Source organism: Leptonotus elevatus, chromosome 20 (genome assembly GCF_054856555.1).
Source record: "Leptonotus elevatus isolate MCC_2025b chromosome 20, RoL_Lele_1.0, whole genome shotgun sequence".
Taxonomy (NCBI): Eukaryota; Metazoa; Chordata; class Actinopteri; order Syngnathiformes; family Syngnathidae; genus Leptonotus; species Leptonotus elevatus.
In genome coordinates this window covers 426,268-442,272 of record NC_141258.1, presented here as the reverse complement: position 1 = coordinate 442,272, position 16,005 = coordinate 426,268, and the positions used below count along the sequence as shown (strand labels likewise).

Sequence of the window (16,005 nt, the reverse complement as noted above, 5' to 3'; positions counted from 1 at the left end):
GAATGTCAGCAAATATCTGCTTTTCACCGTAAATGTCTGTTAATGCAACAAATAGTTGAGACCTGTTGATAGTGTGGATGCTCCGTTTTCAGAAGTGCCCACTTTGTAACCGAGCAGGTCCCACGAAGACCCAGAAGGAGAAATGCAAAGTCGATGAAGAAACGCACGTCAACCAGCAGCAAGTCAAGTCCAAACGTCATTTTGCGGCGCTGGGCTGCTCGCGCTCGCGGTCGCGCGCGCGCTCCTCGCACAGTTTGGCGTCCGCTCGCCTCGCCTGGGACCCTCTTCCCGGGGGGGCGCCTCCCCGTCGCTGGCCTCCTCCTCCTCCTCCGGCGCTCCTTTCGCTTGCAGCAGCTCGCTGAGCGTGGCGATGTAGATCTGCGCCATCTGCAGCGTCTCCGACTTGGACAGCTTCCGGTCGCCGTGCAGCCGCGGGATGACGCTGCGCAGCCGGTCGAAGGCCACGTTGAGGCCGAGCATGCGACGCCGCTCGCGGGCGTTGGCGGCCAGGCGCCTCCGCCGCTGCTCCGGCTGCGGCGGGCCGATTTGGCCGATTTGGCCGAGCCGGAGATGCACGATGGCGCACGGAGCCCAGGGGGCGGGGCGGCCGGGCTGGTCGTCCTGGGCTTTGGGCCGCTGCAGCTGCTCCGGCTGGTCGGGGAAGAGCGACAAGAAAGGCGTCAGGAGGCTCCTGCGCGGAGGCATGTCGTCAACTTTGTGTCCTTGGGGACGGCGCCGATGTGACAATTAAGCTTGCGCCCGCCCGCCCGACCGCCCGCCCGCCCAGGTTGCCGCCCGCCGCGTGGTGGTGGGCGTGTGCGGGTCCAGCAGCCGAAGGGCGGCCGCTCGCTCCGCAGGAAGTCCGTTGGCGCAATTTGGAGAGTTCATCAAAAGGGGATTAGAGGTTGCGCATGCACGCGCAGCCTTGGAAAGCCACCAGATGAAGCGATGAAAGTCAAGCGTCTCGTGACGTCACGTGGGGAAATCTTCGTTCTTGAGGGATTTGGTTTGGTAGAAAAAATCTAATTTTCTTTCTGTAGATGTCTCAATACTTTTGACCATGCTAGCATTTTTTGGCACTCTAACAGTCCCATTTTTGTCCAAACTAAACATTCTTTATGCGTCTCAACTTTATTACTCCTCATTTTCTTTACTTTTGCTTTACTGATGCTGTCCCAATACTTTTGTCAAAAGTCTGTAGACGTCCCAATATTTTTGTCTGAATTCTCTCCATTCTCTGAGATGTTTCGGTGCGCGTCCCTAACTTCATTTTTCCTCACTATTTTGCTGGCGTCCGAACGCCACAGCACTTGATGTTCACATTTTGTTGCCAAACGTATTGAGACAATTATCGAATTGACACAAAAACATGATCATGCGGAAATTAAGTCAAAATTTATCAAACGAATGGACTTTATCAATCCTTTATGGTTTGTCCTGGTCCGAGGCGCAGTAGCCCGTCTGTGGACTTTCGGGTTTGATCTGTGATGCGAGTCTTCTGTCAATGAGCCGTTTGATTGGCTGTAATCAAGCATGGGCGTGACGCCACAGGAGGGGTGTGCGTGTGTGCGTGTGCGCGTGTGTACCCTGAGCCGTCTTTTTGCTGGCCAAACATCCTGGATGTTGCAAAAGCAACTTTTCCTTTTCTCTCATGAAAACTCCAGTCGGCGGCCTCACCCCAACCCGCTTGCTGGTTTTGGTTCTGGTGAGGGGGGGTCTTTCTCAATGTCTTTGATCCGCCGCCCGCGTCGGCCGCTGCCGCCAATGAGCCGTTTGATTGGCGGCCCGACAAGCGTGAGCCAAAATCCTGCCGGGTCGGGGGTCCTCCCGTCTGCTGTGGTCGCCTCCACGCTGCTCGCTTTTGTAAAGGACCCCCCCCCCCCCCCCCCCTGTCGCCCGCGTGGGCTGGCACACGCCCGCGTCTGTAATCCCCTCACGACGCCTCCATCCAAAACCCACTTCCTGTCACTCATCGTCGCCACGCCGCGCCCGTTTTTAATTAAACACACAAAACACTCATCAGATCCGCTGACGTCATTCGCAACAGACGTTGGGCGACCTCAACCGGCACCGACAGCAACTCACGCGGTGCTGAAAACAACCATCTTGCAGTGTGGAGATCAAATAAGTCCAAAAGGAAAAGAAAGCAAATGTGTTGTTGTGTAATCGAGATGCACGATTGTGTCATTTGTGCTTTTGTTGTCGTTCGACTGTGGACGCCTCGACCACCTTCGCACGGTACTTTCTGTTTAGTACGCCCCCCTCTGACGAGGTGTGGCTACTGCACTTCAGGGTTTTGTCCTTTTGCAAGGGTCAAAGGTTACAATTTAAGATGACCGGTGTCAGGTGCGTGTGTGTGTGGTTGTGTGCGCTCTGTGAAGCTTTTCGGCTCATGATTGGGACTTTTGTTTCCTGCATGACGTCGAAGCTCGAAATAAAAGTCAAGTCGTCGTCAAGCCGTTCGGTCGCCTCGTGAAAAACAACCAACCAACAAAACGTGAGCGTAATAATTGAATTAGAATTAAATGTGTGCCCGTGTATTTGTTTGTTTGTGTGTCCGACCACTTGGGGGCAGCAGAGGCCAACCTCCTAAAAAACGGGCCTTTGACGTCACGCAGGAGGAGATGACGTTCAGGTTCGTGCTGGCTTTCTTTGTCACTTCACAACTTTATGACATCATGAATTCATAAGGTGACATCATCAACTGAAGTTCTCAAATGAAATGATGACGCCATGCAAGCCTGACATCGCGTCTTAGTGAACGATGTGTGACTTCAAAACTTTAGGCAAAAGAAAAAAAGGATTTTTTTTTTAGGATTGGACAAAAAGTTGAGAGATGTTGTCTGGATAAAATCGTGCGTTAGGTGCGTGTGAGGGCTCGTGTGCGGGCTCGTGTGCTTTTGAAACACAAGCAAGTAAACAAAGCAAGTTGAGACCGACGCTCATGTAATACCAACTTGTGGCCAGCAGAGGGAGCACGTCTCCACCAAAAGACAACAGCGTGTGAGCGTTTTGCTGTCAAGTTGCTTTTTTAAATTGTTTTGTGTTGCTGTCAAGTTGCTAGTGAAATATTTCACGTATGATGAAGATGCCAAAGGTCACGTGATGACGTCAGGTCCACGTGGATGCTGATGATGCGCTTTCTTGTTGTCATGGTAACCACGTCCTCTCGTCATTCTGCCAACCAAACAATTCATGCTTTTTTTCCCCGATGAGTTGAAAATGCTCATCATTCATTTTTAGAATCAAATTGACGATGATAATGATGATGACGATTTTGGCGGGAGTCAGTTTACAACCTGGACTGGTCGCTGGGCCAATGGAAAATAAAAAGACTGGTCGCCAGCAAGTTAGCTGTGACTTTTACTAAAGGATCGTTTGGATAAATAAGACTTGTTTTATGCGACGTACTTTCAGCAAAATCATTTTTGTGACGAAGAAACGCGTGTGACTGGACCAAGGGTGGCGCGACAGGGGGGCCTCGGGGGGCTACGGCCCCCATCACAAATCTGTGTGGCACCAGATTTGATTTGATATTCTAAAATATATTTAAACGTTCGTGTTTGTTTTTGTGTCCTTTTTGTTCCCATTTGGCGTTCAAGCTCTGATTTAAAAAAACAAATTGATCCGAGGTGACTCGAGCGGTCTTGTCGCCAGTCTGTTGTGCAACACAGCACTGACTGCCAGCCAATGACAGGTCACTTTAGGACGCAAATATTGAACGAAAGCCGCACTGGGCCCAGATCGGATCCCTGCAGAACCTCTCAGCCGTCGGGCCACACATGCAAACCGCTAGCGCACGGCGCTAGCCAATCAATGCAGCTCACGGCGACCAGTCCGTTATGTGTCTGCATGAGCCCTGCTGCTGGCTGGCGACCAATCCTGGGCGAACGCTTCTACTTGCCCAAAATAATGAGAAGGAAAGGACAAAGAGAGAGAGAGAGAGAGAGAGAGAGAGAGAGAGAGAGAGAGAGAGAGAGCGTGAGCTCGAAAATGTGAGGATGATGCGAGTGAGCCATTGAGTGAGAGAGTGCTCGCTCTCTCTCTCTCTCTCTCTCTCTCTCTCTCTCTCTCTCTCTCTCTCTCTCTCTCTCTCTCTTTTTCGTCAGTGTAGCGAGAGGCACAGCATGCGGAGCAAGCCTCTCCTCCTCTTCCTCCTCTTCCTCCTCTTCCTCCTCCTCATCCTGGTGGCTCAGCTGCTTTTCTTCCTCCGCAGTCCGGAAGCTTTTTCTTCTTCTTCTTCTTTTTCTTCTTCTTCTGCATCTTTTTCTCCTTCCTTTTCCTCGCAGCCTCACTTTGGATTGCTTTCCTTTTCCTTGCCTGCTTTTGCCTTTTTTCTTCCTTCCTTTTCTTTTTTTGTTCTTTTTTGCGCACTGAGGACGCGGCGGCTGGCGTCGGCGTCGGCGTGCGTGCGTGCGCGTACGTGCGTGCGTGCACGCGGCGGCCATGGATCTCCGCATGCTGCTTGCGCTGCGCGCGTGCTTGTTGCTGTTGCGCGGAGCGACGCTGCACGCCGACTCCATCGTTCACATCGGTAAGGAAGCGCCGTTTGTTCTTATTTGGGGGTCGGGGGGGGGGGGGGGGGCATGCGGTGCGGTCCTGATGCTGCCTGCTGGTGGGTTGGAGGTGTGGGGGGATGATGAAGTATGCCCCCCCCCCTCTTTGGCGCGTGATGAGGATGGCAAGCTGTTGCTCAGTCATTCATTCAGCTTCATTCAAAGTCTTGCAGGTTTTTGTAAACATCATTTTTGAATGTGAATGAGACGCACGTCACGTGGAAACATCGAACATGACGTCATCATGCCAGATTTGATGTCTAAACCTGAAACGGGACAAATGCCATGTAAAATCGAAGGTCAACATGCTGGAAATGTGACGGAATTACAACACATGAGATGTCAAGTTGAGTCCCCAAAATGTGCCACATTTGCCGTCTGAAGCTGAAATATGAAAACGTGTTGAAATACGATCGCTGCAAATGTGTTAACCGGAAAAAAGATGCAAATTAGGATGTGAAAAAAGTCTATTTTCAAGCATATCAGGTCAACATAGACAAGACACATTCGTTGTATAAACCAGAAATTATGATATCAACATACCAAATGTATAAACGAGAAATATGACGGAATTACGCCACAATCGATGTCAAGATGCACAAACCTGGAATAGAATGTTAGCATGCTAAAGTTAGCATGCTAAAGTTAGCATGCAAATATGCTACGGCATGATGTCGAAATATGACATTTGATTTGGTACTAAATAAGATGTAAATAAAAACAAATTGAAATTGGCAAGCTGCTTCATGAGCGACATATTTCTTAAAGAAGATGATGATGCGAGCGTGTTTCTCGTCGTCACGGTAACCGCCAAATCATCTTTCGTCAAAAACATAAACCGTCGTTGCAAGATGATCATCGGAATATTTGTGATGATTGCAATAGTCGCGACTTATGAGGCAACGCACGCCTGGGACTGGTCACCACGTCAATGGAAGGCCGAAAAAAAGATTGGTCATCCACACAGGCGACCTGTTAACGAGCGACTCCATTATTTTGACTGAAGTCACTTTTTCCGCTCGTCGGCTCGTCGATTCAAGCTTGTGGGCCAGTGGCGGAGTTCGTTCCCGATTGGTCGCTCGGTCAGTCGCCGGGCACATAAGGACAAACAACGGAGCGGCCCCTCGTCAGTCCCGCTCTCTCTCTCTCTCCCTCGCTCGCTCGCTCGCTCGGCGCAACTTCGAGCAGGACGTGCGCCTCATCTTAATGCGCCGATGACAAAGAGCACAAACGGCCCCTGTTGGCGCCTGGCGAGCTGCTCGGGCACACTTTGTCATCAAACACACTTCAAAAGGGGGGGTTGGGGGCGGGGCTTGGACAGGAAGTGTGATGATGACACGAATGGGGTTTGCTGCCGCGAGTGGCGGGGAGGTGAAGCGCTGTCCGTTGTCCGTCACACGATGTCTGCTTTTTGTCACACGTGCGAGCGGAGTTAACTCGTCATAGGCAATTAATTCATAAATCACTCACACTTGCAAAACTTTCTCTCACTACTTCTGACCATTTCTGAAAACTGACAATTTGGAAAAAGAAAATCAGTTGCGTTTGATTTTTATGCTGATTTCAACAAAAATTGTGCTGCTGCTTCCAAAGCCGATTTCACTTTTTTGGTAGCGCGTCCACTTTTTTTTCCAGATAAGCACAATTCAAATGATGAGCTTCGAGAAGAGCTGATTCCGATTGGACAGCCGACAACTTGTTTGTGTAATCGCGGTTGAGTTTGTGTGCAGTTCACAATCGGTCGCTACAACAAAATCGGCAAACACGCAGCTAGCATAGCAACGAAGATGACGAGTGCGAGCTGAACTCTTGACCTTGGAACCGTCTCTCTCCTTTTACGCTTGTAACCAACTGGATGTCTTATTTATTTATTTCATGTTATTATATCGTTTTTTTTTTTTTACGAAAGCAGAAATTCTGTATTTCAGAAACTTGCTCGGATAGAGCAAACGTTGGTGGCGATGATGATGATGACGATAACGATGACGATGACGATGATGATGATGATGATGACGATGACGACGACGATGATGATGATGATGATGATGATGATGATGATGATGACGATGACGACGACGATGATGACAATGATGATGATGATGATGATGATGATGACGATGATGACAATGATGATGATGATGATGATGATGATGATGACGATGACGATGGCGACGACGATGACGATGACGATGATGATGATGATGATGACGATGACGACGACGATGATGATGACGATGACGATAACGATGACGATGACGATGATGATGATGATGATGATGATGACGATGACGACGACGATGATGATGATGATGATGATGACGATGACGATGATGATGGCGACGATGATGACGATGACGATGGCGACGATGATGATGACGATGATGACGATGATGATGATGATGACGATGGCGACGATGATGATGACGATGATGACAATGATGATGATGATGATGATGATGATGATGACGATGACGATGACGATGACGATGGCGACGATGATGACGATGACGATGGCGACGATGATGATGACGATGACGACGACGATGATGATGACGATGATGATGATGACGATGACGATGACGATGACGATGATGATGATGACGATGACGATTTGGGCACCACGTGGTGTCAGAACCTAAGAAGCGGTCCGTTTTGTCGCGCTGCTCAGGTTTCTGCTTCTCTGTGGTCCAGGTGCCATCTTTGAGGAGAACGCGGCCCGGGACGACGAAGTGTTCCAGCTGGCCGTGTCGGACCTCAGCCTGAGCGACGACGTCCTGCAGAGCGAGAAGATCACGCACTCCATCAAACTCATCGAACCCAACAACCCTTTCCAGGCCGTCCAAGAAGGTAAGCGGACGGATTGGGTTCTGCTTGCGTTTTGCTTCTGGCTCCAGTCGTGCTTTCCGCTTTGGTTCTGATTCGGCTTTGGTCCTAACTTTGGTTGTGGTTAAAGTTCTGCTTGGCGCTGAGCAGCAAAACGATTGAGTCGATACAATACGCGAGTGGCTGCAAAATGGCCGCCGTGCCATCTGCTCAATCATGAATGTGAAGCCCGAGCACTCGCACCCCATCCCCAAAGTGTTTGCGTTTCCCGCCCGGAAACGTCCCGCTGTCTGCGTTTGGGTTTTCCGTCGGCTCATTTTGTTTTTCCGGCAAGTGGCGCGAGAGACTGACGGCTTTCGGTGCTTTGTCCGCTTTGCAAACTTTTCATCCTCACAGGAGACTCGTTGATTTTGCTGCAAATGTCTTTTAGCTTCCATTTTGCTTCCGGGTTCGGTTTTGCTTCTTGTCCTGGTTTTTACTCGTTTCGGCCGTCGCTGCGGTTTTTGCTGTGGTGGAAACTTGCCGGTGATTCTGCTGATGCAAGTTGGCGGATGATATGAAGATGATGATGATGATGATGATGATGATGTTGCCACGGTGACGGCCATGAGCTTCGAGCTTCTCACGCTAGCAGCGATGACAATCTTGTGGTGATAGCGACACCTGGTGGCCAGTTGACCAAATACGAATGTTGGCGCCGTCTCATGCGCATAAATCGAATCCTTTCAATAATTGTTTCCGTTATTTGCGTAAGGACGAACTATTTGCTGTATTAAAATGTGATGAGCTTTTGTACGATGTCATCCACTGGTACCGAAACCCTAAAGTTCTGCCCCCCCCCCCCCCCGTTCTAATAAGCTGCTTGGTTTGATAAAATGGCCGCTTAAAGGAGACTAATTGTCTTCCTGATCCGTGTGACGGGAGCCAATTAGGGTCCAATTACAGCAAACATGAAATCTTTCTTTTTTTTCTTCCACCTGAACACGTTTGCACATTTTCTTTTTCACCTCCTTAAGAAGCACACGATTTTTTCTTCGCCCTTCAACGCACAATTGTGAGCAATATTATCAACATTTGGAGACAAAAAGAAAAAACAATTTGCAGAACGCCGCGTAACGACTTTTAAAAGGCACTTCGATATTTGAAGCAACACAAAATGGAATCGTGGAAATGATGATGATGATGATGATTATTTCTAAATGGTTTTTTGGCTTCCCCAGCATTGTCAACGTTTGTTGCCCGTGCGCGTTCCACAACACAATTTGCGACTGATGAGGTGCAAAAGCTGATCGACGGACAAACGATAGCACGTTAGCACGTTAGCACGTTGAATTCCTCCGCCGGCGCACGTAGACGTCTCGCCGTTGCGCATTTCAACGTGGCTGAGGCAGACCAGGAAGGACGAAATGTAGCCATGAGCGGCACGCGCGCACGCACGCACGCACGCGCGCACGCACGCACGCACGCACGCACGCGCCGGCTGGTGATGTGAGCGTTGTTGACTGTCTGACTTACTTTCGTGCCGCTTGAATTTATTTTCCACGTTAAAAATTCAACAGTGTTCTTGTCTCGGAAATGTCGTGTTTATCGTCATTCTTAAGCCATCAAAGGCCTTTTTGGCTCGTAGCCGGAAATCCTTCAAGCGTCACCTGGCAGGTAAAGCAAGCAAACGCTTCAACTGAGAGAAATGTCGGAAAGTCTCAAGGACCCGCGTCGGGAACTGAACAGGTTAGAAAATGGTCACTGATCGATCCACATGCAATTGGCCGGACGCGTCCATTTTAACAGGACGGATAAAAACGTCTCAGGGACCCGTGTCCTAAATTGAAGCCAAAATCGGACATTTTATTATTATTATTATTTTTTTTTTTTTAAGAGCTCAGTATTGTTCATTCGGAAATGTCATCATCATTGCTCTTTATTTTTATTTTTTATTTATTTTTTGTGTATGTGCGTGCGTGCGTGTGTCTGACATTTTGGATTTAAACCGCCATTGTCGACCAATGGCGGATCTCTTACGCACTTTGATTGGAATGCGCTCGACTGCAATTTCTTTCTTCTTTTTTTTTCATGTGGCAGCATCGAACCTGGTACGCGATCAAATCGTCCGCCAATAAGTCAAAATGCTTGTTGATGTGCCTGGGAAAGAAAGACTTTTGACTTTTGGGCAAATTGTGATGACATCATCGTGATGACATCATGAAGCTCGCGTGTGCAAAATGATTGACAGGCAAAGTTTAAAAGCGTCATCTTGCGAATGGACTTCGGTTGGAGTGACTCGGCGAACGTCACCTGACCTCATTTGGCCGGCGGTGCGAGCGCTGCGTGACTCTGACTTTGAGGTGGCGGAGAATCAAAGGCGGTAAAATCTCGGCAGGTCTGAGATTTCCACTCGATAAGACGCCGCGTCCCAGTTTCTGTGCCGAGTTTGCCCGCGGCGCTCGTTCGTGTTGACGCGCGACTCGCAATTGCGCTCAACTTGGAAGCGACACCTGAGCTGCGGCGACGCGGCGTCTTCGCGGCGTCTTCGCGGCGTCTTCGCGGCGTCTTCGCGCGCTTGCGTGTTTCGGTCGTGTTGAATTCTGTCATGGCGGGATTCTCAAACTGGCCGACCCCAACGTGTGGATTGGGGTCCGCAAAATAATTGCCAGTAAAACATTAGGCTGCATGATTGGTAAAAAAGGGGCGGGCCTAGACACAAAAAAACGATTCATTGGCTGATTCATTAAAAATTTACATATATATATATTTATCATTATCGGAATGTCTGGATATATATAAATATATAAATATGTGTTTATGGTCCTGAATGAGGCTAACATGCTAGGCTGTTTTTGTAATGTGGGAGGAGCAGATTGAAACCCGGATGTCCCGCCGATCACGTGCCCACCGCGCTGCCATGCACGTCACGCGCACTTGGCGTGCTGATGCGCGCGCTCCTCCCCTCTTTGGCGTGTCCAACCTTCGCCGCAAATCCTCTTTTGCCCTTTTTGCTCCTCAAGTGCCTCAATCTTCACGCTGGCAAGCCCTCAGGGGGATGCGCACGCACGCACGCACGCACGCACATCAAGCTCGTTTGCGGTTGACATGACAACCGCCGGGAGACCACGTGGCCTGCAGTCGGCCGGTGTGCGAGACACCTGTTGATGCCTCCGCAAGCGCGCCTTCAATTAAACTGTGTTAAAAGCGCGCAACTGCACCGTCACCACACGCACACGCACACGCACGCGCGCAGGTTGAAAACGCTCGCAAGTTTTTTTGGTGCTCCAAAAATGGAGCAAATTTAGCACAAACAAGCCGGAGTGCTGCTTTTGTTTGCACGCGCGCGCCGACAATATGTTGACAACACGACACGGCGCCTCCGGAAGAAATGAAAGAAAGATGGCGGCTAATAAGCGCTCGTGTGTCTTTGATGGGCCGTTGATGAATTATGAACAAGCTTCGACGACCGCCTCGTTAGCGCGCGCGACAAAACGGAAACAGAGAAAAGCCAACAACGCACGCGCACCCACGTGGCCGACTCATAAGCAGGTGAAGCGTCACAACGGCGTGTTGCCACGGCAACAGCTCATTGTTGCTCACTGGTTACGCGTACGCAAGGTTCGAGGTGCGCGCGTGCGTCTGTCGTTTCGGCCTCAGATGAACCCTGGCAGCTAGCAGCGAGTTAGCATGCAGGCTAGCGCTCACATTTGGACACTTTGTAATGAAATATGTGCTTGTGGCAGGGTGGCCTGTCGCGCCGCTGCACGCCACCAAGCGCGCACGCGCGCGCGCACACGACACATTTAAACACACGCTGGAACGCGTACACGAATGCACGCATTGTAGCTTTAGCCAAAGAGTCAAAACATCGACGTTATTTATACACGTGTGTGTGCGTGTGCGTGTGTGCGTGCATGTGATGCAAGAGTTCATGCTGTGATATGATATGATGATGCTTTGTTCCCACGCATGGAAAGATCAACACGCTGTGAAGAGTCTCCGTGGGTGTTTCAATGTGTGTGTGTTGGTTTGTGTGTGAGCTCGCATAACGAGTCTTGCACTGGCTGGAGGTTCCCCATGAAGTCGTTATGTCCCAAATGGGTCCGACGTCGTGGCCCAGTAGTCGCTCGGAACCGAAGCGAAGCGAAGCGGGCGCCATCGCCGTCGCACATGCTGCCTCCTCCCCTCCTCCCCTCCCCTGCCCTCCCCTGCTCCCCCCTCCCCTCCCCTCCCCTCCCCTCCCCTCCCCTCCCCTCCCCTCCCCTCCCCGGCCCGGCCAATCACGAGCCTCGCCGAGCGGAAGCGACAAGCCCTGGCGACTCATTATCGGAATGTCCGGAGCGATCCGTCAAAACGCGGCCGCCTGACCGCCGGGTCGCCGCGCGGACACGCACCGACCGGCCGGACGGGTGACGTTGCCACGGCAACATGTGATGCAGCCGGCAGGAAGGAAGCTTTTATTTTGAAATATAATAACATTTTGTTATAAGAATAAGATGTGCGGAAATTGAAAGATGAAGTTTCTACATTCCTTCGTGGCTGGACTTGCACCCGAGTTCAGCACTCGTTATCCTCATTCATGTTGACGAGCGAGTCACCAATCAATCCGATCGGTTGCTTATCGTGCTTTTCCCCAAAACTCTTCATCGTCCCAAAATGAAAAATCCCATCTGATGAAAATATATAAATATAAATCTGCCCGTGTGGCGCCCTCGTCAGCCACAAGGGCACCACGTTCGCCTTACAAGAAAAAGAAGAAGCGCTAACGGGCCACCGGGACACAAAATGAAACCCGAATGGCTCGCGATGGTTGTCCGAGCCATGCATCACTGTTTAGCCTGTTGCCATGGCGACGTCGCCGTGGAGATGAGACCAGGGGAGGCGGAGGGGAGTTTTTTTGTTAAAAAAAAAATCATGATTAATTCTTATAACTGCTCGTCAAGTGTGATTGACATTAATAAGATATTTTTCATCTACAAATAACTTATAATAACAAACGCTCGCTTTGTTGATGACCGGAAGCTAAAATGCTAACGAACCCGCTGCTCCTGACGCTTTAGCATGCTAGCTGCCGCGCGGCCGAGGTTACATCTTCTGTCATCTGCTAATCAGGCCCCAAGGGTACGACTGAGGACATTTTGTGCGTGCGTGCGCGTGCGATTTTCTGCTGACCTCAGCAAAGTCTCTCCGTGCTAATGGGCGGCGTCATCACACTCTGCTGTGATTGGATAAAGGTTGAGGATACAGATAAGATGTTTATGCGTGCGTGTGAACTTCTGCTCAAGACAGCGCACGCACGCACGCACGTGCACGCGCACGCACACACATGCTAAATGAGGTGTGAAAGGTTGCGAGTAAAAGGTTTGTGGTGATGATCTGGCGGCTAAAATGGAAACGCGCACCACCTTGGATTGGTCGCCAATCAATTGTCAGGCGCAAATAAACAAACTTTCGACATGACGTGAACAGCAAGCACTTTATTGTGCCCTCCTTTAAGAGGCGGTGCCTGCCGTGTGACATCAGCAAGTGGACGTGAGCGTCTGGGTGCGAGTGTGGTTGACAGCAGCGTTTTCAGGAGCCTCTTTTAATGTGGTGCTCCTTTCCCACCTATGAGGGCATCACAAGTCAAAACCGCCCCCCCCCCAAACATCCCTTTGAAAATGGTGACTCAGCAAAAAGTCACGCAGGTGTTGTTGCGCTGGTCTCGGTAGCCATCTTGTCTTGTTGGTGTTGTTGTTCCTTGCCGTCACTTTTGCCTCCGTCATCTTCTTCTTGCTCTTCTTGTTTCTGCGGAACGCCGTCCATGAAATATTCATGCAGCCCCGAGGCGGGCCGATCTGCCGCAGCAGATCGCGCCCGTCTCGGCGCCGGCAACAAAGCGGCGCGCTATCGCCGTGACGATCGCTCGGGAGCGATCGCCGTCGAACACCCCCCCCCCCCTCCGCTGCCTCCAGTGGCAAGGGGGCGTGCACAGCGACCCTTCCGTCAACCTGCAGCTTGCAAAGTAGCGTGAATGGCTTCTTGAGCGACTCGTTAGGAACGACGTCAAATCAACTGGAAACTGTGCAGATGAACAAAAATAAAAAGTAACAAAAAAAAAATCCTACCCTGGCAGCAGAGGGGCAACTTATCCTTTTCTTCCTTCCTTCTTCCTTCTTTCCTTTCTTCTCTTGCGTGTGTCCCTATTTGTCTTGTGCTGCCCCCTGGTGGCCAACACACGCACACCATTAGGAGCAGCACAATGGCCACTGAAACGAAGCAAAAAGTGTGACTAAAACAATTTCATTCCTTACTTTCTATTGAATTCTTTTGTATGTTTTATGACGTCGGTGCTTTTGTTACTGTTTAAAATGCAAAATTCTCGAATTTTTGGGGGGGTTGAGGTTGGAAGGGATGAACGTCATTTCCATTCATTTTAATGGCAAAAAGGATTTGTGGCAGTTGATGCAAATTTCAAGTTTTGTATCAGATGAAATGAAGCAAACATTTAGACGGGAAAAACAAAAGAGTAATGTTGTTTTTTGGCAAAAAAAGGAAATCGTAAACCGCATTTTTGTCCTAAAAACCCCAATTGCTGACGGGCCGCGTGGACGGGAATGTTTGCAGCGGCTTTCCAACATGCGGAAAGTTCCAATTTGCAAAAGCAACTTTCCTGAAAAGTTCCTGAAAACGTTGCCCGTCTCTCGCTTGTTGTTCCGCTTTTGATGTCGCGTGTCGTCACGGCGACGACACGCGACATCCGCTTAGCTGCTGTTTACCGGCTGACTTATTTACCGCCGGTTATCGACGCGTCCGCGGCTAAAAGCGTCGGCCCTTCAATAATGCACACTTGAGGCTTTTATTGTGTTTTGTGTCACTTGCATTTTTCAAGCAGGCCTCGTGTCTTCATTCGCTTTGCACGCGGCGGCGGCGGCGGCGGCGGCGGCGGCGGCGGCGGCGGCGGAATGAATAATTGAGCGAAGGGAATCATCACGGCCGAACTCCACAAAACCGCACTGACAAAAAAAAGTGTCGCTTGCGCCGTCAGTTGGTTCTGTTGGGCCGGCGGCCCACTTGGCCAATCTTGGTCGTATCAAGAATTTTTCATCGACGGCGATGCCTTGAGATACAAGTTGAACTGACTTTCCTCACAACTCGTCCTCCAACAATGAAATGAATTCGTTGTCAATGATCTTTTCGATGAATGTTTGAATCTCGACGGGACCGACGTTGCACTTCACGAAACAACTGGACTTTCTTGGGAATGCCGAAAAGCTGAATGCTACGATTTGAATGCGTGTGCGTGGGAAGTAAATGAAAAGATCAATGATATGAAAAGTTTTGACTTAAGTGACAAATGAATAAAATGAAAGCTTACATTACAAGTAACGCGAAATCAGACGAGGCGGGACATTTTGAAGCAAGTGGAAATTCAAACGCTGTAAATCCGAAGAATTACGTGCGGATGCTAAAAAATCACAATAACATCCGAACGTGTGAAAATCGGAAAAAATGTTGCCGATTGCTTTCCGAAATAAAAGCAGATGTTTGCAGTTTGGATTCAACGTCTGCTTTCATGTAACATTGCAGACATTGAAAAGCGAAACTGTCGGGAAACGATGAGGAATTTTGCCGTCAACGATCAATCGATCGTCAGAAGAGAAACGAAATCCTCCGTGAAATGTGCAGATGGCGTTTCTGACACGGCCCCAAATCACAGCGGGTCAACGGCAGCGACCTCTCGGTCACCTCGAGCGTCGCCGCGGCAACGCGCGGCAGACCGACGACCACCGAAGCGTGTCGATTTTGAACCCGGCCAAGATGGAAATTGCAAAACTTCTTTTGGCCCGACGGAAGGTCGCCGGCTCGCCATCCGTCTCCTTTTTCCCGATAGTCGGCGCGCCGCCGTAATGAACGCTTTTACACCTCCGTGACTCCTTTGTGCGCGCACAATAGCCAACGTTAGCAGCCGACCCCCGAATAAAAGCTTGGCCTTTAAAAAAAAAGGGACAGACTCATGAGCGGAAAAGGAAAAACAATGACGGGACTCTTCACGGGGAAACGAGCTCACTAATCTCATCAGGGTGCGCTTAACGCGCGCACGCACACACCGCAAGGAAATAAGTCTGGAAAAGTAACACACAAACGAGCGCAACACAAAATCCAGCATGACACACAACATCATGTGCAGAGGCGTGTCTAGCACGTTTTTGTGGGGCGCGGAACCCCCCCCAAAGTAAATCCAAGCATCCCAAGATTTTTTTTCCCTTTTCAAATGTATAGCCGACATATTTTTAGAGATGTCCTGAATTTTTAGGCATCCGAGCCCCCCCCCCCCCCCCCAAAAAAAAGTATACATTTTTGTGGGCACCAGTTAGCCCGCGACGTAGCACATGGGCTTTTTCTTCAAATAGATCATTAGGAACTGTAAATGAAATTACAATATGTTTGCTAGTCAAAAATGTTTTCTCCAAAGGGACAAATTGTCAACCTAGCGTAACACAACGTAGCTTAACATGTAAAGTATATGTTATATAGCAAGTATAGCGGCAATCCTGCAGGGAACGGAAGGTTGCGTCCAAGGCTTGAATTTGTCGCTCCAGACTTTGTTCTTATCTGTCCTTTGTGAAACGATGTTAGCGCTTAGCGGGAACGGAAGCCAAAG

General features: G+C 49.9%; 2 protein-coding genes across 6 annotated transcripts in view; one reads left to right on the top strand and one right to left on the bottom strand.

Annotated features, from left to right (window-relative positions):
- Positions 1-112: 112 nt before the first annotated feature.
- atoh1c (atonal bHLH transcription factor 1c) lies at positions 113-929 on the bottom strand. Its single transcript, XM_086064970.1, has one exon. It carries the CDS (start codon positions 703-705, stop codon positions 184-186), a length of 522 nt encoding a protein of 173 aa, XP_085921096.1. The 5' UTR covers positions 706-929; the 3' UTR covers positions 113-183.
- A 3,190-nt stretch (positions 930-4,119) lies between these two features.
- Positions 4,120-16,005, top strand: part of LOC147156229 (glutamate receptor ionotropic, delta-1-like) — a 61,014-nt gene continuing 49,128 nt past the window's right edge. For all 5 annotated transcript variants that reach the window (XM_086064159.1, XM_086064160.1, XM_086064158.1 and 2 more), the window contains exons 1-2: positions 4,120-4,534; positions 7,248-7,403. In XM_086064159.1, the coding sequence (XP_085920285.1) occupies positions 4,447-4,534; positions 7,248-7,403 (244 nt within the window). In that variant the 5' untranslated portion in view covers positions 4,120-4,446. The remainder of the gene's footprint in view (positions 4,535-7,247; positions 7,404-16,005) is intronic.

Coding starts and splice junctions, on each gene's coding strand:
- atoh1c (XM_086064970.1), bottom strand. CDS start 705: ATGCCTCCGCGCAGGAGCCTCCTGACGCCTTTCTTGTCGCTCTTCCCC.